This window comes from Lethenteron reissneri, chromosome 35, assembly GCF_015708825.2.
Source record: "Lethenteron reissneri isolate LAM-NWPU_2019-01 chromosome 35, ASM1570882v1, whole genome shotgun sequence".
In the NCBI taxonomy this organism is placed as follows: Eukaryota; Metazoa; Chordata; class Hyperoartia; order Petromyzontiformes; family Petromyzontidae; genus Lethenteron; species Lethenteron reissneri.
In genome coordinates this window covers 5,855,980-5,879,683 of record NC_083813.1, presented here as the reverse complement: position 1 = coordinate 5,879,683, position 23,704 = coordinate 5,855,980, and the positions used below count along the sequence as shown (strand labels likewise).

The 23,704-nt window shown below is 43.3% G+C and overlaps 1 protein-coding gene across 9 annotated transcripts in view; it reads left to right on the top strand.

Moving 5' to 3' along the window:
- FHOD3 (formin homology 2 domain containing 3) overlaps positions 1-22,967 on the top strand; it is a 173,403-nt gene extending 150,436 nt beyond the window's left edge. For 7 of the 9 annotated variants that reach the window (XM_061565638.1, XM_061565637.1, XM_061565634.1 and 4 more), the window contains 7 exons: positions 585-746; positions 1,929-2,119; positions 3,944-4,136; positions 6,071-6,094; positions 12,749-12,953; positions 14,552-14,716; positions 19,795-22,967. In XM_061565638.1, the coding sequence (XP_061421622.1) occupies positions 585-746; positions 1,929-2,119; positions 3,944-4,136; positions 6,071-6,094; positions 12,749-12,953; positions 14,552-14,716; positions 19,795-19,877 (1,023 nt within the window). In that variant the 3' untranslated portion in view covers positions 19,878-22,967. The remainder of the gene's footprint in view (positions 1-584; positions 747-1,928; positions 2,120-3,943; positions 4,137-6,070; positions 6,095-12,748; positions 12,954-14,551; positions 14,717-19,794) is intronic. The other 2 variants (XM_061565639.1, XM_061565631.1) reach the window with 1 other exon arrangement.
- Positions 22,968-23,704: the final 737 nt, after the last annotated feature.

Below are 23,704 nucleotides of genomic sequence, written 5' to 3'. Positions count from 1 at the left end.
CAAAAGAAGTATTCGATTACAATGTTTTTATCAATTAATCGACTCAGTTGACTAATGATCCCAGCTCTACTTGCGACTCTGAACACCTTTGCACTCCGGCCGTACACACCATTATCTTGCATCGGACTGCTTTAGCCACCTGGTATTTCCTAATATTTACGTTCATGTGAAACTGACATTGATTGAGATCGTTAAAAGTCAAATAGTGTAGCTGCTAACATTAGTAATGAGACAGTTGTAATCTCAGTTGGTGGTCCTGAGCCGTTGGTAGACATTCCACATTTCCATGGCAGAGGCCAGTCTAGGGAATGGGACAGCCACTTGTGACATCCCACAGAGCGTTACTCTGGGTGATGAGATAAATGCCAACTGGGAATTAAACTCATTACCTAATTATTCGTAAGTGAGTGCCACCTGGCCAGCTCAATCAACATCTCTCTTGAGTATAGCTCAGGGTTGAGCAACCAACGGAAATTCAATTCAGATGAGAGCTGAAAACACAGGGTGCAGTATTGTCCCCAGTGGCGCATGCACTTTTGTTATGCGCTGAGACCCCTCTCCTCCTGCCGGTCACAACCGTGCAGGCTAAAGGCTTCGAGCTGTACTACTTGGAGAAGGTGCCCGAGGTGAAGGACACGGTGCACAAGCAGTCTCTGCTACACCACGTGTGCAACATGGTCGTGGAGAAGTTCCCGGACACGACGGACCTGTACTCGGAGATCGGCGCCATCACACGCTCCGCCAAGGTGACAGCAGCAGCAGTGGCGACGCTTCACTCCCCATGCCATGTGATATCCAGGGATAGTGATGGGTAATTGCGGGCCCTCGGCAGACATTATCGCAGGACAAACCTCGCCCTGTGCGGTTTTATCGAACGTGCGTTTCGGCTGCTGCAATTCTCATCTCCGCGTGGAAAAGTAGTGCCGTGAAAGAGCTGCATCCGTTGGAAGGTGTGAGTGAATCGACTGTGTGCAAATATGTACAATCTCTTACTTTGCTTAAACCATCTAACTTGCTGCACAGGGATTTTTTTTTTACTTTAAATGCGGATGTCAATTGAGTGCTTGACCACGGGATTTTAGCAGCGCGATTGGCTCGGTAACCCTATGACATGAGCTCCTTTAGCCATGTTCAGCCTTCTGTTATATGTAAAAAAAAATACACTTTTAGAAATATCTCAGCTGCATGAGTTTCAGTTGCAGCAAAAATGTCCTGACAACGCTTGGCCCCTTTTGTTTACAGAAATAAAGAATCTGATCGAGCTCGGTATAACATTCAACCTATGTCCGGATGATGGTGTCTCCGAAATGGGAAACCAGCAAACACAGCCGTTTGTTTATCCAGAAAAACATCACCGACTAGTTGAGAGTTTTTAGGAGGGTCTTGTATCGGAATAATTGTCCAATTCCAATAATGAGTGTTTGGCATGTGGGAGGAAATTGAAGTACCCACAGAAGACCCACGCATATGAGAGGATAACAAGCAAAGCCTCACACAGATTTGGCTAACCTGCCGCATGCTGCCTACCTCACAGCGCAGTGGGTTTGGGAGTTTCACAAATATGTAGGACACACCAATGCTCGCTTCCAAAGTGCTGGATCGCTGGCACGGTGTGGTGTTTCGAGGGGTAGGAAGCCACCGGAGCCACGCACTTTTAAATCCGGATTTAAAACCAATTTCTTGCAGAACTACTCTTTGTGTTTAGTTTGTTGTCCTTCCCCCGCACCTCCGATTAGCACGGTTGGCTACGTCCGCTGCGAAAGAAGTTCAACGAACATACAATGAGATTGGATGGGATGCAGGGAGCTCGAGCCAGTGCATCTGCCCTTGGGAGGAATAACTTAACAGAGAGACAGGGATTGAAGAGAGACGGACGGAGCAGCCGGAGCTGGGAAAGTTATTAACGTCTCGGTGTTGCCACCACTCAGGTGGACTTTGATCAGGTTCAGGAGAACTTGAACCAGATGGAGCGGAGGTGCCGGGCCTGCTGGGACCACCTGAAGGCCATCGCCAAGCACGAAACCAAGCCGGTGCTCAAAACCAAAATGTCCGAGTTCCTCCGAGACTGCGCCGAGCGAATAATCATCCTCAAGATCGTGCATCGGAGAATCGTCAACAGGTGTGTGTGTGTGTGTGCGCATGCACGTCCGTCCGTTGAGGACTCGATCTTCTTCTTCTTCTTCTGAGAATTCCCCGTCACTCGTGTGGCGTCTGCCGACCCAGGTCAGACTCCCTTCGTTCATTCCTTGTGTAGAAGAGTTGGTGACGACGCGCGCCGTTTATTAAGGGCTACATAACACACGGGGGGGGGGGGGGGGGGTGGTGAACCACTTCCCAGGGGTTAGGGGTTCCCGGGCCAGGTCCCACTGGGTCCCGACACAGCCGGCTGCCCCGTGCCGTCTCCTCTGCGCCGGCCGTGGGATCAGCCAACACGGCCGAGACCGAGGAGCACAGCCACGTCCAGCCCTGACGCTGTGCTATCCCCTATTCCTACCCTCTTGCCCCTGGCTCCCCCCATTCCACCCTACTTCGACCCTACTCTCCAGCTACGACCTCTTTATCCTCGAGGAGCTGTGTCGTCATGTGCGCTGTCCAGCGCGCATGACTCCACGTCCCGTGACGCCATCGCACCGGACAGCGCACATGACGCCACTACTCTCTTCTACTCCTCTACACCTGTACTCGACCATCGCTATGTCCAAAGCACAGCTCTTTGTGTCCTGGTTCACCATGTCAAGTCACCTCTCTCTCTCGGCCTGCCCTGCTGGTGCTTCATTACTCTTAGATTATTCACATTATCCGGCTGCTATAAATGTCCACGTGACGATAAGCCACTGCGTCGAGCTATCATTTGTGGCCAGGTTGCTTCTGAAAAAATATGGAATTGCTTCCTGGTAAAATTAAAAATTGTTGACTTACATTTTTAGTGATTTGCTTACCTTTCCGGCACTTTGCACTGCCGTGTTATTGTATCGTTTGTTGTGACTTTCTGACCCGCCCCTCCTGGACAGCTGTTAACAAGAACTTTACAGCTCATCGGATTCTTCCGGTATAAATAAAGATTCTGAAACTACTGGACACATTTATTCGCTGTCGTTTTGGAGGTGATTTGAGTTTTCAGCAGTGATCAATCGCAGTGGAATCACAACTGCTTACGCCACAGTGAACACAGTTGGCTCACAAAGAGCCACAGTGCACAGAAAGCTGCCGTGGTTTGGTACAAAACTGATTCCCGAACAATGAAGAGGTGATCGAGGGTGTCCGTCGCCACCTTGACGTGCCTGCCTGCGGATGATACTTGTCTGTGTTCTTTTATGTTTCTCATCGTGATTCTTACACGATTAGAACCGCGTAACAATTACAGCGCAGAGCATTCACGAATTGCAGTGCAAGCGTAGCCGGCACGCCCTGTCTCTCTCCTCCCACGACTCCTAACGAGTGGGACAGGTCAGCTTAAATAGACAACAACAAAAATCATAAAGTTTCGGCGACGATGAGCGGGCACTCCGCATTGTGGGCGACTCCGCAACAGCTGAGCACCAGGGGTTTGTGAAACGGCAAAGCTTTATTTCCACGTGTTCTTACTAAGGGCATTTGCATATTTGCAATAGTGAGCGGTAACACCCACCGAGTCACAACACCGCAGCTTAATCTCTCAGCACGGAGTCCGCCCAAATATAAATTGGAAGGCTTGTGCCCCGTACTCTACAGAGCACATGGGGCTCGGGGCCCTATCCCCAGTCACCATTGCCTTCACTTAAAATAAACAAAAAACACGCACCTGGCTACCCGCACAATTATACGTGCGATTAATCGCAGGCGAGCTCACACACCGGCCACACGAGGCTATCGATTCAGTGATCAAATGACGGCCGTGGTCTATGAAGCGGCCAAACGAGCCCACGGCTTGACGTGCGTCGTCCGCCCCTCTCGCCGTCGCCAGGTTCCACGCGTTCATGCTGTTCATCGGACACGCGCCCTACTCCATCCGGGACGTGAGCATCACGCGCTTCTGCCGCATCGTGAGCGAGTTCGCGCTGGAGTACCGCACGGCGCGCGAGCGCGTGCTGCAGCAGAGGCTCAAGCGGGCGACGCACCGCGAGCGCAACAAGACTCGGGGGAAGATGATCACCGACGTGAGTGGCAATGTCCCCCGCGTGGCTCCCCGTGAGGCTGCACGTGGAACTAACCCCCACACCCCTCAGCCCCCCACTCCCCAGCTCCCCACCCCCCCCAGCCCCCCCATGAAAGCCACCGCAAAAAAACAATCGATCGCAAACGCCGCCCCCCGCTGCGCACCGCCTGCTTACGGCACGTACTGTCGTCTGCAATGGTCCCGTTACTGCAATGGCCGGGTCGTATGTTGACGTCTCACCCACCCTTGTGTTGGGAGGATCAGCTCCGGAAGAATCTCCCGGCACATGGCGGAGCGAACCGTCGGACACCGTGCCGAACAGCGCGCGGTACAACCCGGGAACGCATCAAAGACCTACGCAGGGAAACTGCTAAATCCTATGCAGTCGCACATTATTCCAATAACAGGATTCATTTTTCCCAGTGGAATTTTGCTCCAGTTTTTGCCACCGTTTAGATATTCAAAAGACAGCAATAGTTTACTCCTGCGACAGCAGTTCTCCTGCTGTGTTTGTCTCACCTGATGACGGTTGCTTGTATTGCGATTGAAACGTCGTGATCTATTAATTTTCTACCTACGTGACTTTACCGAAAGAACCAAAGAGTATGGATTCCTGCAGTCACGAAAGCTTCAAATCAAGATTGAACAATAGTTTAATGCATCTATAAGAGTAGCATTACATGCTAAAAGTTACTATCATGCTATATTACGTTTGACTGCCCAGTTATTACTGTGATGTGGACAGGGGTGATTTAAGCTCAGTTGTGAGAGATAGTCATTCATATATCGAGTTATATTCAATAAAAATAATGTAAGTTTCAACCAAAGTATCCTTTGGTGTATTCCACATTTATAGAGCCCTAACGCATTCCTTTGGGGTTGCTATGGGATGGTAAACGGCACGTTAACTCATACACACAGCAGGCATCATCCGCCCTGTAGTGAGACCAGAAATACCGATATAAAGTAAGTATTACTTCTTGGAATCACAAAACAATAATTCAGGGTTAAGATGAATACATGAATTTCATGTTATGAAAAACGTCAACATTAAACAGTCGGTAAACCTTTTTAACGGATAATTGTTTAAAATTTACATTCCAAATTATTACATGCTATAAAATTCATACTTTGTTTCATAAAAAATAAAATCTATTTCCAGTAGCGGGAAAATGTTCAGTTACGTATGTTTAGTGACTATAAACAATAACCCTTTTTTGTTAACGTTCAAACTGGCATTTTCCTTGAATTTATAGTTGAGGAAAAAAACACATTCAACAGCTACCATTATATTCTTTTAACTGTTGGGCCACCACTGTTATACATTACAGATATTCACCGACAAAGAGCTTCACTGCTTTTGTACATGTTTCTTAAAAAAGAAATCAATCTTTTATGTTGAAAGCATCTATTCATTACAATGTGGTATCTTTTGTTTGCAATTCCTGTCATTGCCCATCTGTTTAATTTTAATGCATGATGTCCCTTCAGTTATGCCTCCTGTATTATTTATGTGCCGATAGCGTTACACACTGAAACGCTAGGCAGTATTATTTTCATCCTTTTGAGTCCTTTTCAAATGTAGGCTCCTTCCTTTCGAGAAGCCTGCATTCAGAAGCACGCTTTAAAAAAGATCAATTAATCCCGCTTGACAAATTATACTGGCCAGTTTACATTGGCCGTAGCCACGGCAAAGAAAGTACGATAAAGTAGGAGAAAAAAAAATCATAACAAATGGTGTGTTTTGCCAACCAGCGCTATCTGCAAAATGTATTGCATTTGGAATGTGCTTTTCGCGAAATTTGTTTAACTTTTCATTGTAGTCACTTTGATCAAGCGTACTCTCTCTCGTAACTCTTTTGCTTTTCTTCTGCATTTGTTTCCTCCCGCATCCCACCCGTGTCCCATCATCGCGCCTTTGCCTCTTCTTCATAGACCGACGATGAAGAGGCGGCGGAGGTAGAGTACCCTGAGACATGTAAACTCACTACTAACCCTCATCGTGTTCCCCGCGTTGCTCAGCTGACTCCTGGGGCCTCGTTCAAATCACGCTTTCCTGGTGCCCACAATGTATGGCTTTTGTCGGGAGAAAAGGTGGCAGTAAAGGTGGTGGTAAAGGGGACAGCCCTGCAATTGCTTGCTCACGTGACTCCGGGGAGGGGTGGGAGAAGGATCTCCACCAGATAAAGCTTATGAGCCCTTCTAAAGCTTAGTTGGCCTACTCTTCCACGTTGGCCAGATGTTTCGGAAGAGGTGGAAGTACCCTGACTATACCCTACCACGCACAACCTACCGATCTGCTGTGTTGCGGGAAGAGGCAATACAATGTTTGCTGTGTTTTTATTTAATTTTACTTCTTCAAATTTTATGTTACTTAAATAAATATGGACGTAAAGATTTTGGATTTGAAAATATACAACATGAATGCCAATGATATTTTTCTACATGCAAAATGCATTTTCATTTTATTTTCATTTTGAATTCACTACGTTATTATTCAGGAAATGAATTTGTTTTCAAATGCCTTGTCATTTATCACACTGACCCGACCATACTGGACGTCTTTATAAAAAGAGCTTCATGGATAATCGGATTCCTCATGCAGTCTAAATAGAGACTTTCATTCTGATCAAAGGGACATATATCCACACAAAAAAGGAATATATGTTCCACATTCCTGTGATCGTCAACTCAAAGCACGTTTTAGATGGGGCCTTGTTGGTTGAAGGCATGCACATGTACACACACACACACGTGTGCACCCAAACACCACACAAATACATGACTCTCTCACTCACGTTAACATCCCTCGCCTTCACAAGACCAGCTCGTTTCTGTCAGTGCTTTACTAACCTTTGCCGGGATTGAAAATACTATCACAGGTAACGTAAGAGCCACAAGTGCACTGAACTTTGTAAACTCTAGATTGTTCAGTAGCTTGCTTTGTCAACCTGTAAGATTGAAAGTTGCCTTGCTCGGAGAGTTGCAATAATGACTGCAACAGCAATGAAGTAAGATGGTTGTTGTTGCAAGAGACAATGCTTTTATCAGGATTTAAATACATATCCGATAGGTTTGCAATCTAACAAATACCCATGAATGTTCTACTTATCTTATTCTTAGGTTTTTTCGGTAAAGTCACGTAGGTAAAAAATTAAAATTCATAAAAGTAAAATAAAAAATAAAATAAAAATCACGACGTTTCGGAGGCAACACAAGCTTCCGTCTTCAGGTGGAACCGTCACAGCACGCTTGTTGTATCAACGTCGTGATTTTTATTTTATTTTTATTTTACTTTTATTAATTTTAATGTTTTACCTACGTGACTTTACCGAAAAAACCTACGAATATGAATCCTTGCAGTCACGAAAGCTTCAAATCTAGAATGAAGTTCTACTTATCATTCACAAATTGCTGCTCAAATCTTTAACACAGCTCAGCATAAGCGTATCTACACAAGGGCACTATGGCTTTACAATCAAAACAAAGCAAAGCATAAAATGTTTACTGCGCGGTATTGCCCAAAACATTGCAATGCTGAAAAGTTTCCTGCAATTACCCAACTGCGATTACACACAGCAGTCAGCAGCCGTATTGCAGGAACCTCCTGCAAAAATACTCACCGAGGCTCTCCCGGGTAAAAAGAAAAGCATTGTAAATAAAAACAAATATTTCACACAGTATGCTGAGGGTGAAAATATGAATACATTTAATTCCGTTAAGGGTGTACAAGTACCATAGCGGTTTGTTTGGAGCATTTGTGGAAAGTTTCATCAGCTCGATGATGCACGGCGCCTTTCGATGGTCCGACGGCATTCAACAGCGCGCTGCAGATGGAGCATTGCTGCACCTTGGCTCTTGTGCAGACCGATCCCAACGGCCGCTTTGATCTTAATCCAAGATTTTAAAAAAAGGTTGAAATTCCTCCAAATATGCGCAGCGCGCGTGTCATATCTCTCCGCGTGTTCACATCTTCTCCGGTGAACGGTTGCTGCTATTGTCTCTAATGCGCATTGCACATCTACGAGCAACACAAAGCAGGAGAGCGTCGACATGGTGATCAGGGCACTGCACTGCGAACCCAACGAGACGAGTTTTAGCCCTGTGCCAAGTCTAGCATCAGTGGCGGGTATGAACCCGCAATGACCAGCGTGGTGAAGTATGGTCAAACAACCGCCATGATCAGTGCAGTGCGGTGAAGCCTTCCTGCAGCAATGAATTAACAAAGGGCTGTACATTAAATACAAGTCATATTTGGTTCATCCACCAGACTTTCTTTGGGATGTGCATACTTTCATATGGTATGTTACATATAGACTAGGTGGCCGAAAAGGTGGGCAAAAATCCACTGGGAAAATGTATCATAATAAAGATTTTTTGGGTTAGATCGCTTAAGTATGAATGTGTCGTAACTCTCCACCACCCGACACAGCCAATTAGAAAGGGATTTGCCATGTAAACAAAACACCAATTAGTTACTACTTCAGCACACCGGTGCGTTGGAGAGTAAATGTAGTAACTAATTGACGTTTTTTTTACGTGACAAATTCATTTCTAATTGGCTGTGTCGGGTGGTGGAGGGTTACGACACATTTATGCTCACGCGATCTAACCCAAAAAACCTTCATTATTATACATTTTCCCAGTGGATTTTTGCTCGTTATTGCCTCCGTTTAGATATAACATTGCTTGATAAACACAATAGTTTCATGCATCTATGAGAGTAGCCGTACACGTTAAAAAGTTACCATGCTATAGTATTGCGTTCGACTGCCCAGTTATTGCTGTGATGCACACGTGTATTGAGTGACAATGGTGAGAGTCATTCATATACTGAGTTATATTTAATACAAATAATGTAGGTTTTGATTTAAAACTTTCGTGACTGCAGGAATTCATATTCCTGGTTCTTTCGGTAAAGTCACGTAGATAAAAAATAAAATAAAATGTTCATTTTAAAATAAATTGAAAATAATAAAAGCAAAAAAAAACCACGACGTTTCGATCGCAACACAAGCGGACTTTACCGAAAGAACCAAGAATATAAATAATGTAAGTTCAACGCTCGTACAACATACCGAGTGTGAGTTTACCATCTTTATTTTTTTAGGGGGGGGGGGGTGGAGGGGGTGCCAGTAGCGAAAAAGTTGGGAACAGATTATCCCCCCCCACCCCAACTCCCCTCGAGTATTCAGGCTTTCCATTTGAGACCACTGACTCGAACTTAACGTAAATGCCGAGCGGAGTTGCTGTATAATTGCTTGATTGCCTGGCGGTGATGGCGTGGGGGGGGCTGCACGCATGGTGCACAGTTGGGACGTCTCGGCCGCGAATGCAATCTGATCCATTCCTCTCTCCTCTCCATCGTCCCCCCGGTCCCCCTTGTGCAGCACTTTACACAATCAGAGCCCTCGGCAAAAGAGAATGCGAATGCATTTTACTGTGATGGGACGACGACCTCACAGATATTTTTTTTAAATAAATTTTCACCACAGCAAATATTTAGAGTTCATTAATTACGTAAATCCACCTTACCGCAGCCGGCACTGCAGCAAACTGCATCTTTAGTCCTGCAAGTTTGACTTTCTGAAATGGAACACCCGCATTGCATGTGTGCGCATATATACACACACCATGCAATAGTTATCCCTCCGAGGCAAATTAGTTGAATGCGTTTCTAAGGTCAAATCTTGAATATGTGAACTCGGATTGACTGGCATTAAGATAAGTGTTCGCATTTAGCATTAGCAGGTTGAGTTACACTTAGAGTGGTAGCGATAGAGCTAGCTTTTACGGTTAGTGTTACAGTTGAGTGCTTATCTTGAACCGCAAACAAAGAATGCAAATGCTGTTCATATCACCTGCACCATGTGGCCAATTCTGCACCATTTCCAAGGTTACAAGGGCAGCAACGTTAAAACAATAGATTTGTTTGCATTTTTTTTGCACTGGGGAGTTGGAAGATATATGTGGCTCGTTATTTCGTGCTGTGCTGCGTAATTCCACCCCCCCCCCCCATACCGCCATGTACAGTATGCGAGATACTTTTGTGACTGAGTAATCCGTAACTGAACTTTAATCCTCTCGGCTGCGAGCCTCACACACGGCCTCAAGGAGAGCATATCTCGAATTTCACCTTTTAGAGGAAAATTACAGAGGATGTTCCCTTTTATAATAATAATTCTCGAAAGAACTGTTCCATTTAAGAGCCCCATTATGTCCTTAACGTAATTGTAAGTGAACCCCAGAACAATGATCTTAATATGATAAATGAAAAACTACAAGACTGCATTGTAATTGCCCATATCTCGTTTCAAAGCATTTCATTAGTTTAAACCACCTATACGATTGTGTATGTTCACATATATGCATTGTTTTACCTATGACTGTCCTCAAAAGAGAAATTGCTTTGACATTTATCTGGGGGCCTATTCTAACAACTATTTCGAGGCTTTCCCATGGAAAACACTACAAACGAAATGTCTGTTACATTGTTAAATTAGCCTTTTGTAAAAAAAAAAAAACCCACACAGACGCAATGAGAATATACTTATAGTTTAACACCAGCACCATGGGATTTTTCAATGTATTAGTGTAAGTGCTATATGATGTGACAATTGTACATATTCAGCATTTTCATGCGGGACAAGGAGTGGTTTGCACTCCCACTGTTGCCGTCACTGCAGGCAGCTCCTGTCTCATGGCCGTCGCACTCCGCACCGTTGCCGCTTGCGCCTGTCAGAACAGCAGGATTGTTGTACGCCTGCCAACTTTTTTTTCTCCAACATCCATTGGGGTATCTCCTTTAACGAGCCACCAGTCGAACGTAATCGTAGCAAGATGCCCCCGCCGCCGTCCCAGGAATGGAAAAAATAATCAGCTATAATGGCAACATAGAACAGGAGTTGCAGAAGAATAAATATTAAACTGTCAAATGCGTTAAACTTGTAAGCACCACGGAGGGGATGGTTTGTTATAGTCAGAGTTTATCTGCTCCGTGCGTTATCATACATTTTATATTAACAATGATCTTAAGTTTCACACGCAATTTAATTCACGTAATTGTCCCGTGTCCTTCCAATGGTAATTCTGGTTAGAGCACTCGCAATCACGAGGCCGCGAGTTCAAATGCTGACCCTTGCCCTCGGAATGTAGACTTTCCACCACTGACTCAAGTAAAATTGTTTTTCTACAGTCAGGAGATGAGCAGTAGCTCCACACCTTCCATCCCATTCCATTCCCTGATCTTGTCTCACTTTTAATCCTCGGGGGGGGGGGGGATGTTAACCTTTCCCCTTTGCTTGATGTAAAGTTTGTTCCATTGTCACTTCTTGACCCAGATCCCCCTTGAAAACGAGACATCCAGTCTCAATGGGTTCTCCCCCATTGCAATCGTACTCTTCCTGACATGCACACACACATTTTTTAAGATATCGTTGCTGTATGATAATAATAATGTCATGATAATTACAGACCTTTATCACTCCAATGCTGGATGAAGGCTTCTCCACAGAATGGGGGTTTAATTTTCGATTTAAAGCTTTCGTGACTGCAGGGATTCATCTTCTTGGTTCTGTCGGTAAAGTCACGTAGAAGGGAATTCAGACGCTGTCTTCAGACGCTGTCTTTCCGACAGACCTGTTCTTCACCTGAGGACGGCTGCTTGCGTTGTGGCCGAAACGTCGTGAGAATGATTTTATTATGTTTTATTTTTATTATTTTATTATTTCCCTTCTACGTGACTTTACCGAAAGAACCAAGAAGAAGAATGGGGGTTGTTTGACCTAACCACCCGACGTAGCCAGCTGCACCTCCGGTTAGCGCGATAGGCTACGTACGATGCAAAAGAAGGTTAACATACATACAACATACATGCTGATCAGTGTTGGTTGATAGGGGGGGGGCACAATTGGTTCAGAAAACCCCCTCCACAGATGTTAGCCTTGGCCGAGAATTGAACTTAACCCACTGGGTTCACAGCGCAGTGAGCCATGATATTAGTTTCATTAAATAGCGCCATTTAAAGTACCATTACAGTCGCCAGCATACGGTACTTGGATATTTGCATGAGGCCGATCCAACTAGATCAAGTGCAACCACATGTCATGTTCTGCAAAGGCGTTTGGCAAATGTTGGCCACTACGTAGCAGCAAGAAGAAACTTCCATGCAGTGCACTGGATATGCAAATGAAAAGAGCACCCTAATTAATCATGTGTAATTATGATAATGTTTTTTGCCAATCCATGCAATGTCGATCATGAGCGTTGTTTGAATATTCACCAAGCTGAGCCAGTTCGAGATCGGTGTTAGCCATGGCCCGGAATCAACCTCGTCAGGTTCACAGATGCAGTCCGCTAACCCCTCTTCCACCACACGGAGGTGTTAATTGATTAATGGTTGAACTTCTTTCGCACCGTACGTAGCCAAATGTGCTGATCACAGGTGTGGGGGGGAAGAATAACAAACTTAAAACACAAAAAGCACTTCGAAAGAAATTCGTTTTCACTTCAGATTTAAAAGTTGCACAGCTCCGGTGACTTCCTAACATTCCTTCAAAACTGTGGCGCCCCGCTCCCCTTTTTCCCGCTACGGCCACGGCTCGTGAAACGCAGAGCGGGAAGTTCTCGGGCGGCAGTGCCCAGTCGCCGCTGGCGGCGTCGGCGTCGGTGCCGGCCGTGCGGAGGCAGCTGGCGGCCGAAGACGACGCGGAACACGAGAACATGAAGGCCGTCCTGCGCACGTCCGTGCACGCGAGCGGCGGGCTGCACTCGTCCGTGCCCGGGATTCGTACGCGCGCGCGCACCCGCGCAAGCCGCGGTCAGTGAATCGCCCGACAGCCGCTCCCGTTTTGACATTTCCACAACGACAAAGACGCTGTCTCCCCGACAGACCTGGCCTTGCTGCAAGCCGCGGTCAGTGAATCGCCCGACAGCCGCTCCCGTTTTGACATTTCCATAACGACAAAGACGCTGTCTCCCCGACAGACCTGGCCTTGCTGCCTCCCCGACAGACCTGGTCTTCACCTGAGGACGGCCGCTTGCGTTGTGGCCGAAACGTCGTGAGAATTGTATTTTATTGTTTTATTTTTATTATTTTGTTATTTCCCTTCTACGTGACTTTACCGAAAGAACCAAGAAGATGAATCCCTGCAGTCACGAAAGCTTTAAATCGAAATTTAAAGACAAAGATTCCCCCTGCAAGTAGCCTGAGCCGACCGGCGGGGGCAAGTGCCGTTAGCGTAGCTGCACCTACGAAGGCCGGCAACGGCGGCACACGAGGAGGGTGGGGTGGCCTTTGACTCGCAGCGGCGATATTTACGCAGCGCACCAGGTACTTGTTTGACGATGAAGTTGACCTAGGGGAGGCCAAGGACCGGTTCAGATAATCGTCATTGATGTTGGTCGTGAGCGGGAATCGAACTCGGGTCACCGGATTCATAGCGCAGCACGCTAACCGCTACGCCCCCCCCCCCCCCCCACACACACACAGGTCAAGATAAAGGCCCTCCCCCCCTTGTTAATCCGTGACAGACTTTAACACGAGCAGGCCTTCATGACCAATATCATGATGCATTGCGATTTTTGGGTCAGATCGGGGCGTAAGTAAAATGTTAGTCGTAAACCCTCCACCACCCAACACAGTCATTAATAATGTTGTCACGTGGTGTTTCCACACATTGGTGTGCTGGAGAGAAATTCACAACATGTAACTCTTTGGGTACGATGTTTCGCTGGTAGCTCCATCACAGATATGTGGAATGACAATAATGGCTCTGGATCCCCAACAGTTCTGAGCATAAGACTCGTTGCTAATTTAAGCAAGGGGAAACAGTTTGACATAATTCTAACCTCCCATTCCAGATAAATAGTATTTCAATAGTGTAATTCTAACGTCAAAGCGCATGACCAAACTCTATTGTCATTACCACTGCCTCTCCCTGCCAAAAACACAAACAAAACTTCATTGAGTTTATGTCGCAATGGTTTATGTGTGAGAAACTTCTTCTGGACAAGCTTTTATTAAATTGCATAAGTAATGCAAATATACACATAATGAACCCAGATCGTTTAACCTCATCAAATATTTATCAAAATAAATATTTCACAATGTGACCAAACGTTTCAACACCTTAAAGGGTGACTTAGAAGGTTTAAAATACGTTTGTTGTTTTGATTATTTTCAAGGAGTTTTTCTCTCTCTCTCTCTTTTCTCCTCTCCACTTCCAGTTTGGGGAAAAGTAAAACCAACATAATGGCGCTGACAATGCCAGATTAATGATTTACGATTCTTATTTTCACTCGTGACCTGTACGGTACCTCGAATGTTTGCCCCGGCGGAGCGATTCATGACGGGCATTAACCAGGACTCGTGTTTTTTAACATGAAACATTTTTTTTCCCGCTCGCCTGGTTGCAGGCCGGGTGAGCACGGGGAGCGCTCCGGTGTTCGACGACTCCCCCAATGCGACGGACGACGCCACCGATGAGATCATGGACCGCATCGTCAAGTCGGCCACGCAGGCCCCGTGCCAGCGAGCAGCGACCCGCGAGCGACGCCGCTCTCGAGCGAACCGCAAATCCCGTAGGTTTCAGCAGCCCCCACCCCCCTCCCTCCTCCCTCCTAGCGCACACGGTGCACCCCGGTCGGCCCCTCTGCAATGCGGTGCATCTTGATGGTTTTTAGAACGAAACTAAACAATATTCTTAGGTTTTTTCGGTAAAGTCACGTAGGTAAAACATTAAAATTAATAAAAGTAAAATAAAATAAAAATCACGACGTTTCGGAGGCAACACAAGCCTCCATCTTCAGGTGGAACCGTCACAGCCACGACAGCTGTGCCTCCGAAACGTCGTGATTTTTATTTTATTTTACTTTTATTAATTTAAATGTTTTACCTACGTGACTTTACCGAAAAAAACTAAGAATATGAATCCTTGCAGTCACGAAAGCTTCAAATCTAGAATAAACTAAACAACAATTTTTTTTTATTTTACCGGGCAAGGCCGAACTGTGTTATACAGTACAGCTCTTTTTTTGAGAAGCGGCCTGGCCACAAACGATAGCTCATTGAAGTGGCTTATCGCGTGGAAATGCATCCCAGCCAAATATTCTAAAAGCATGTTTATGAATGTGGAGGGAAATACTGGAGGACCCGGAGCGAAAACCATGTGACCACGGGGAGAACATGCAAATTCCAAATATGCAGGTGTCAGGGTCGGGATCGAACCCACGACCTCCTATATACACATACATTTCTCCCTTTATGTATACGCATGGTGTGCAGTACGGCGTGGTAGGATTCTGGGGAACTGTGATATATCAGTAGGGGGTGGAGTGGTGGATGAGTGGTTAGGCTAAGTCGTTAGTGCACTATAAAACCAGTGACCTAAGTTCAATCTCCAGTCATGGCAAGCATCACTAGTGAGGGATATGTGAACCAGTCCTGCCAATCGCACCCCTCCCCCCCCTCCTTTTATCAACCTGCACTGACGACTGCAGTGAAGTATGGGCAAACAACCCCCATAATTGAAAAGTGTGGGGAGGACTTCACCCAGCAGTACTGTAAATTAGTATCGTTACATCAGTGGCAAGTGACATCTGAGAGTCTCAGACTTTAGCCTAAACTGTAAATGAGTGGCCGGTTTGGTGTGACAAGATCAGTACAAGGATAACAAAGATAGCTGGGAGTGGTGCAGGCGATGCCACTCTGTGTGCCATGCCCGTCATAATAATTCCGGAGGGTTCTGCATTGGGTTTTTACTTCAACATGTGTTCAGCCAATGAATGAGTGTTTATACAAGTGGGAGGAAACCTGAGAAAACCCCCGTACGCAAGAAAGCAACACTCTATCCCCATACAGATGGAAACAGATGGCAATTAGTAAACTTGCTGTACTGCCTTTTCCCGGTCGCGGCAAGCCACCCTGACGCCTACTGGAGGGGAATTTCACAACATTTGTGCGATGCACCAACCCTCGCTACCTCCACATTGCTGGAGTACAGGTCACGTGCATAGCCATCAACGTCCGACCTTATAGGTGCTCGCCAACAGCACTTTCCCCGACAAAAAGAGGAATCTTTGTCTGTCTCTATACGACCCTGTGCGCTCTACTCCAGGGGAATGTTTGTTGGAGCCAGACGTGGGTTTTTTTATGCTGTCATCTGTGCAGTCAAAAACGTGGCATCTGTAAATTAAACTAATTCTGGACACATACTCTTTCTTTACAGTTTATGCCATCTACCATCTTGCCTTTTCTAATTATCCATGCAACATGTTCTGCCAAAAGTATTGCGAATGAGATTTTAAAAGCGTTGCAAAGCATTCACGTTATTGCTTATTTTAATGTAGTCATCTTTAACATCACATTCTTCATTACTTAAATATCATGACAATCGCATAGGATGGGCTTTAATATTTGTTGGTGTCATTAATATTATCTCACTAAACAAAAACTATACAATTCAACGCACAAACATGAAAAAATATAAAATATCCGTAGCAGTTTTTGCCACCTTTTTACAAGATCCTACTTTTTTCGCGAAACAAAACACACAGCAATCCCATGGGAATGCTACCGCATCCTACAGGAAATTTCAAATTCCTATAGAATCCTTTGGGACGTTTTTTTTATCGGTCAGGATCCTATGGTAAGGGTTGCACACTATAAACAAAAGACAAGTCGGGTCCCCAGGAGAGCACACACATTCAAAACACCATTGGAAGGGTTCAAGTGCACACACTAGTTGAACGTAACATAAACAGTTGAGCCAAATAGGCCAGGAAAGAAGGCAAAAGTGCAGCACTGCAATTACTTGCTCATGCCACTGCCAGTGGAAGGGTCTTCACTAGAGACAGCTCTAGAGAGCCCCCCTCTCTTAGACAGTTCATTTGGCCTACCCATTCTACGCTGGCCAAACATCTGGGGAGAAGTCGGAGTATCCACATCTCACCCTGCCACACGTGACCTGCCGATCGACTTAACCGATGAATTCTAGATTTGAAGCTTTCGTGACTGCAAGGATTCATACTCTTAGTTTTTTCGGTAAAGTCACGTAGGTAAAAAAATGAATTTAGAATTAATAGAAATAAAATAATAAAAATCACGACGTTTCGGAGGCAACACAAGTCTCCGTCATCAGGTGGGACCGTCACAGCCAGATTTGCTGTATCAAGTGAGGCAGGGATTCCAAGATGCAAGTTCCCCCTTAACTTGTATTTAAGAACTTGCCTCCGAAATGTCGTGATTTTTATTATTTTATTTTTATTAATTTTAATTTCATTTTTTTAGCTACGTGACTTTACCGAAAAAACTAAGAGTATTAACCGATGCACCCATCTACGCTGCCAGGATGAAGAGGCGGTATTGGATTTTAAGAAATGTGCACTATTGCTTCAACTGCCGCGCCAGGTAGATGCAATAGAACTGGTGACATCCGTCCAGTGTTGCTGACTGGGGCTGAACGATTTGGGGAAAATATCTAATTGCGATTTTTCTGACAGATATTGCGATTTGATTTGCGATTACATTTTTTAAAGTCAAGCTTCAGTTCATTATTCACTGTGTAATAGATTTAAAACATGTGATGGAGCATTACCACATGATACCATCAAAATATGAACTGCTCTATATATTCTAATGCAAGGATTAGAACTTAAAATATATTAATTTACTTCCAACATGTATTTATAAAAAAATTTTAATTCAAATAGAACAATGAAACATAGAACAATTGTGAAGTTAAATAAATAAAGTTATAATAATAAAAATAATAAAATTGCAAAAAATCATAGCCTTTGCGATTTGATAATCGCATTTTTCAAATTTCTATTAATTGTTCAGCCCTATTGCTGACCATCACACCACGGCAGAGTATCCCCATCACGACGTTATTTATTATAACACAGCACACGTGTGCTCAACAGGCCTGTACTTAAGGACATTTCCTACGGTGATGCCAATTGAAGCCAACAGAATAAAGATTCACTCAAAAGGTCACACAAAATAGGATGCAATTAACCAATGCTAAATTGCATCCAGGTGTCCAGAATGCCTGGCTATCAATGTGTTATAGAATTTCCAAGGCTGTTTTTGTAGCATTTAGAGACATCTGCAGCTATTACTACTGTAGCAGGCTTCGAGGGTATTGCATGTCACGATAATGACAATGTTTCCTTTAAAACAAAAGGTTGCGACAGGATGTGGTACTTTATAATAAACTGAGATAGGAATTAAATGGATTGTACAGCTGTGTCACACAATATCACAACATACTTTATATCGGGCATCAGGTAATTGTCAGTTAATTACCAAATAGCGTTCAGGCTGGCTCGCATTTCTTATACAAGACTAAGTTTTAAAGTACCGCATGAGAAAAGCTTCAGTGAGAAAACCAATGCAATTCAACGTAAAGATTATATTCATTATTATTCCAATTAGATGCCGGGAGCAATCTTTTCCCCTCATGCTGCATAGGCATTCCAAATCCGCATGACTTTTTTTTTGCCATCGAATGTGTCTTGCAATCAATACATTACATATGTGTGCGACTTTAACTCGGTGCCATTTGTAGATCTTAAAGCATGAATGTACCCACTATTTAAGCTCTTCCGCGTGTTGTCTGTTGTTTCGCTGCACGTGCTGGGAGCAGGGCCGTATTATCCAATAGGCACATGAGGCCTAGGCCCTATGGAAACTGAAGGGCCTACGGAAAAAAATGCGACCGTGTTTTTTTGTTTGTGTGTTAAAAAAAGTAAACCCAAGATATCTTCTTGAATAAATATATTTATGGAGCAGGTTGAGGCACATTACATCTAAAATAACAGTCAAACATTTTAAGCTTAAACGAAAGTAAAGCATTTCGATTTAAAGATTTCGTGACTGCAGGGATTCATCTTCTTGGTTCTTTCGGTAAAGTCACGTAGAAGGAAAATAATAAAAAAATAAAACATAATACAATACAATTCTCACGACGTTTCGGCCACAACGCAAGCAGCCGTCCTCAGGTGAAGAACAGGTCTGTCGGAAAGACAGACGCTTTCATGACTGCAGTGATTCATCAAGAACAGGACTATCGGAAAGACAGACGCTGTCTTTCCGACAGACCTGTTCTTCACCTGAAGAAGGCTGCTTGTGTTGTGGCCGAAACGTCGTGAGAATTGTGTTTTATGATGTTTTATTTTTATTATTTTATTATTTCCCTTTTACGTGACTTTACTGAAAGATCCAAGAAGAAGAAAAACCTTAATCCGGCCCTGGCTGGGAGCTGCTTCAGGAACTTGAATTCCCAGCACATGGAGGGGAGAAACCTCAGGGAATGGTGTTGTTGGCGCAGCCCGAAAAACACATCGGGGAGCGTCATTGCACAACCGCAAAAAAAACCTACCCAGTCGTATTACTCACCGTCTCTTCAGCATTTTCTTACCTCATCCGTTTCATCTCCTACCCCCATCCACCACAATCTCATTAACGTGTCTCAGTGTGCTTCTTCTGAGCTGTTTGGCATGCATACAAAATGACCAAGAGGATCATCAATAATCCTGGTACAGTAATTGTAATCCTGAGGACATGACTGTTTTTTTTAAATGCCTTTTTATCTGACGTCGATGACGTGCGTACGTGTTTGCGCGTGTGTCTTTTGTGCGTCTTTCTTTTTTTGCAGTCCGCCGAACCCTGAAGAGTGGGTTAACCCCGGAGGAGGCCCAAGCCCTGGGGTTAATGGGCACCGCGGAGTTGCAAGTGTAGGGAGATGTTCTGCACACAATGTCCCTCCTCCTTTCTAGACCCAGCCCCAGCCACAGATACTTGAGAGATCCACTGTGGCACAAATGTGAACTGTAGACTTTTACTTGTTAAAATGAGCACAAAAATTAATGTTTAATTGTGGCCATCTCAACGATGTCATGCTGTATTGGACAAACGTTGCACACACACACATGTTATTACCAAAGGCTAAAAAGGTGCATAGTGTAATGGAACACAATTACGCTTTCATTCAAACTAATAAGACATTGTGCCTTTAGGAAACCAAAACAGTCGGATAGACTTAAACAAACATTTTACGCAGTCACCAATAAGTCTCGGTCTTGGTACTTGGGTTACTTTTTTAACCACTAAACAAATACAGCCACCTGGGAAAAAATGTACTGTCCCACTAAACATAGCCACTCATATAGCCTTTGCCGTGAAAACACTGACTTTTACGTAACAATATGAACAAAATATTTTAGACTCTTTCAAACTAGTTCCCTGAAAAATATTTTTTTCTAATGAGCATTATTTTATTTTTACTAAACCTACTTTTATAAGTAGCAATTTTGTTTCTAAATTCGTTTTTTTTCTTTCTGTAATACGCTGCCATTTTATTTTAAATGACAGCACTTGTATAACTATTTTGGTGCCCTGAATGGTCACACGTGTTTTATTATTATTATGATTGAAACGTGTTAAAGAAGCATGTATGAATCCAAGAAAATTACTTTCCAAAGGTCTCTTCGAGCATTCTAGTGTGAATGTGTGTGTTTAAGCTCAGATTACACAATGCTTAAAAAAATGAACCGCTGACAAGCAAAAATAAGTAAGATATGTTGTTTTAGGTCAATATTGATGGATTTGTATGCAGTAACTTTATTTCCTTTTTTTCCCCTTCTGTTTAACTTTCTTTTGCGTTTTGTTCCCTTGTTCAAACTTGTTATTTTGAAAAATGCACTTTGTGAAACCAAATGGAACACTTTACGTTGGTAACAGAACATGTTAATCATAGTCACATGTTTAAGTTTGCCTACTTGCTGACTCTCACAAACCACATTCAGCATATTTCTTACTTTGCTTTTATCAAAGTTTTACATATTTCACAACGATTTCAGGGTATTTGCTTGCATTACATATTAATCAGATTGTATTCCCCCGTAGTGAGATTTACCGTTGCTGTGTGGGTTAAACTAAATGTATTTGCCATTGCTTGTTAATAGTTAAGTACAACTCTGTGGGTATCCAGTGTGAACATAGTTTGAGACTAGTTAGTCTAAACAGACATATTTCATGGCACCATTCATAGCAAACCAGCGTCAAAACCACGCCACTTTAACAAAAACAGATTCATACTTTCAACATTTCAGTCCACAGGAAAACAGTCATACATCTTGAATTTTGTACTTTTTTTCTTGTTTTTTTGCATTACATCTAAGTCATCATTTTGCAAACTCATAAGATACATCGTTGGGATATTTTCATAAAGTACTTTAGGCGTTCAGCACCTTGTGTTTTGCGTAGTGGTTTTAAAAAACACTCAGCAGCCCAAGATGTAGACGGACGAATGCTGTTTAGGGTTGAATGTGTGTTGATTCTGTTGAGTAGAGCTTTGTGTGACAGAATGGTTGGAGAGTTTGAGACGGCGCTGTTTTACAGGGCGAATGCTAAAATGCTGACGTTTAAAGAAGAAAAATGAAGAGACTATTTTTCTAACATTGCCCTAAATGCTGTAAAAGTAAAAAAAAACCTTCATAAATAATATTGATTGCAGCCAGTTTTGGGAAAGACAGTGATCTGCAAAACAATAATATTGTTTCCCTATGTAAGGTGATCTAAGTGGAGTCGTTTGTAGGAAATGTGTAATGTGTATCTGTCATTTGCAAAAGTCTGCCATTGGCTAAGTATTTAATATTATGTTGTTTTGGTAATGAAGTACTGTGTAACTATGTACAATCGACTACAACTTAGCACATGGACTTTGATTAACACTCTATGATGCAGTTTGTGTTCTCTTTGCTGTGGTTATTTGCAATGCAGTTTGAATGGAGAAATTGTTCCTTTGGAAAGGAATGAGCATGGGTTAGGACTTCATACCAGAAAAATTAAAACGAGAACTGCATCATTATTGAAAAAAAACAATTGTAATGATGCTAAAACAGTAATTTTGGCGATGTGATAGGATTTTGAAACTGCATAAACAACCGATTTTATTTTTTGTGATATAGCATTGCCATGAGAATAAGGGTTTGTGAATGTGCTTTTAGAAGGGCATATAGGTTACAGGTACGGTGGTCATAAAATATTCCATCCAAGTTGTTTTTTTAGTTTTGAGTGATTGCATAACAGGCCCGAGATCAGCGCCACGTGGCAAGTGAAACGTCCGTATATCTAAACAACAACAACATTCAGCTCATGCATTAAAAACAAGAAATTACAACACGTATGGAAAAAAAACTGAGCAAACTCATGCAAAGTGCTTGTCTGTGTCTTCTGAACTCTTTGGTGTACATTGTATACATGTGTACAATAGAGATCACAGTTTTCAAAAATGAAAACTATGTGTGTACAGTTTGTGTGTGTGTATATGATATATTGTCAAGCGAGAATCACATTTTATTTGTAAGATAATATCTTATTTGAATGAACTAGGCAACAGTATTAGGTGCTATTTCAGCAATACCTATGGTCCCCAAAGCCATGAAAGTGTAATTTGGGCATCGAAATTAGTTGAGTAAGCACTACAACTTTATTGTTATTTTTTTCTCTCCCAGAAATGCTTACGAGGCAAAAATGTAACCAACTTTTTTGTGAAAAGTTGATATTAATTTATTTTTTCTCTAACTTTTTACAATTTCAATTAACATCCCTTTGCTAAACAAAACGTACTGGCACCCGTTTTATGCGTTGTTGGAATATCCACTACATATTACATTAAACCATTAAAACTGTAACTACCAGATAGTAATAACTTTGGAAATACATTTGAAGGTATTGTTCCTGTCCAAATAAAATATCACGATGAACTACAAATTACTCCAAACTCAGCGTCTATTTTGCATGTAAGATATCTAATGAAGCTTTTTATTGTAATAAAACAATCTCTTTGAATATTACACGGTTCTTGCTTATGTTTTGTGTGCAATATATAACACCAATTAGGAAGTAACGAACTAATTAATTCATAATCATGTTTAATTGCTAATTAGAAGTCCTGCTAAGGTTAAGCATATTCAGTACCACACATAAAAGTGAATATTAAAGATAAGCCACAGTACAACTGTGGCCATACAACTCAAACTATGGACCAAAGAGTAAACCACTGTAGTTTGCAATCCTTCAATGGAAGAGGAACCAGCACAACTACACTAACTCGCTCCCGAAGCCCTCTCGTGGCCAGCAGACCTCGATGTTGCCATTCAATTCCTGAACGCATTGCTGCCACACGCAAGAATAGAAAAGTAGCCACAATACACATACCATTACCTGGCAATATAATAGGAGTGCTCGATTAAATCAAACCTGCACTAAATAATCGATCCCACGAATAACCATCATCAAATTGGATCTTCTTCTTGGTTCTTTCGGTAAAGTCACGTAGAAGGGAAAGAATAAAATAATAAAAATAAAACATAATAAAATAATTCTCACGACGTTTCGGCCACAACGCAAGCAGCCGTCCTCAGGTGAAGACCAGACGCTGTCTCCCCGAGCGTCAGACGCTGTATCCCCGAAACGTCGTGAGAATTATTTAATGTTTTATTTTTATTATTGTATTATTTCCCTTCTACGTGACTTTACCGAAAGAACCAAGCAGATGAATC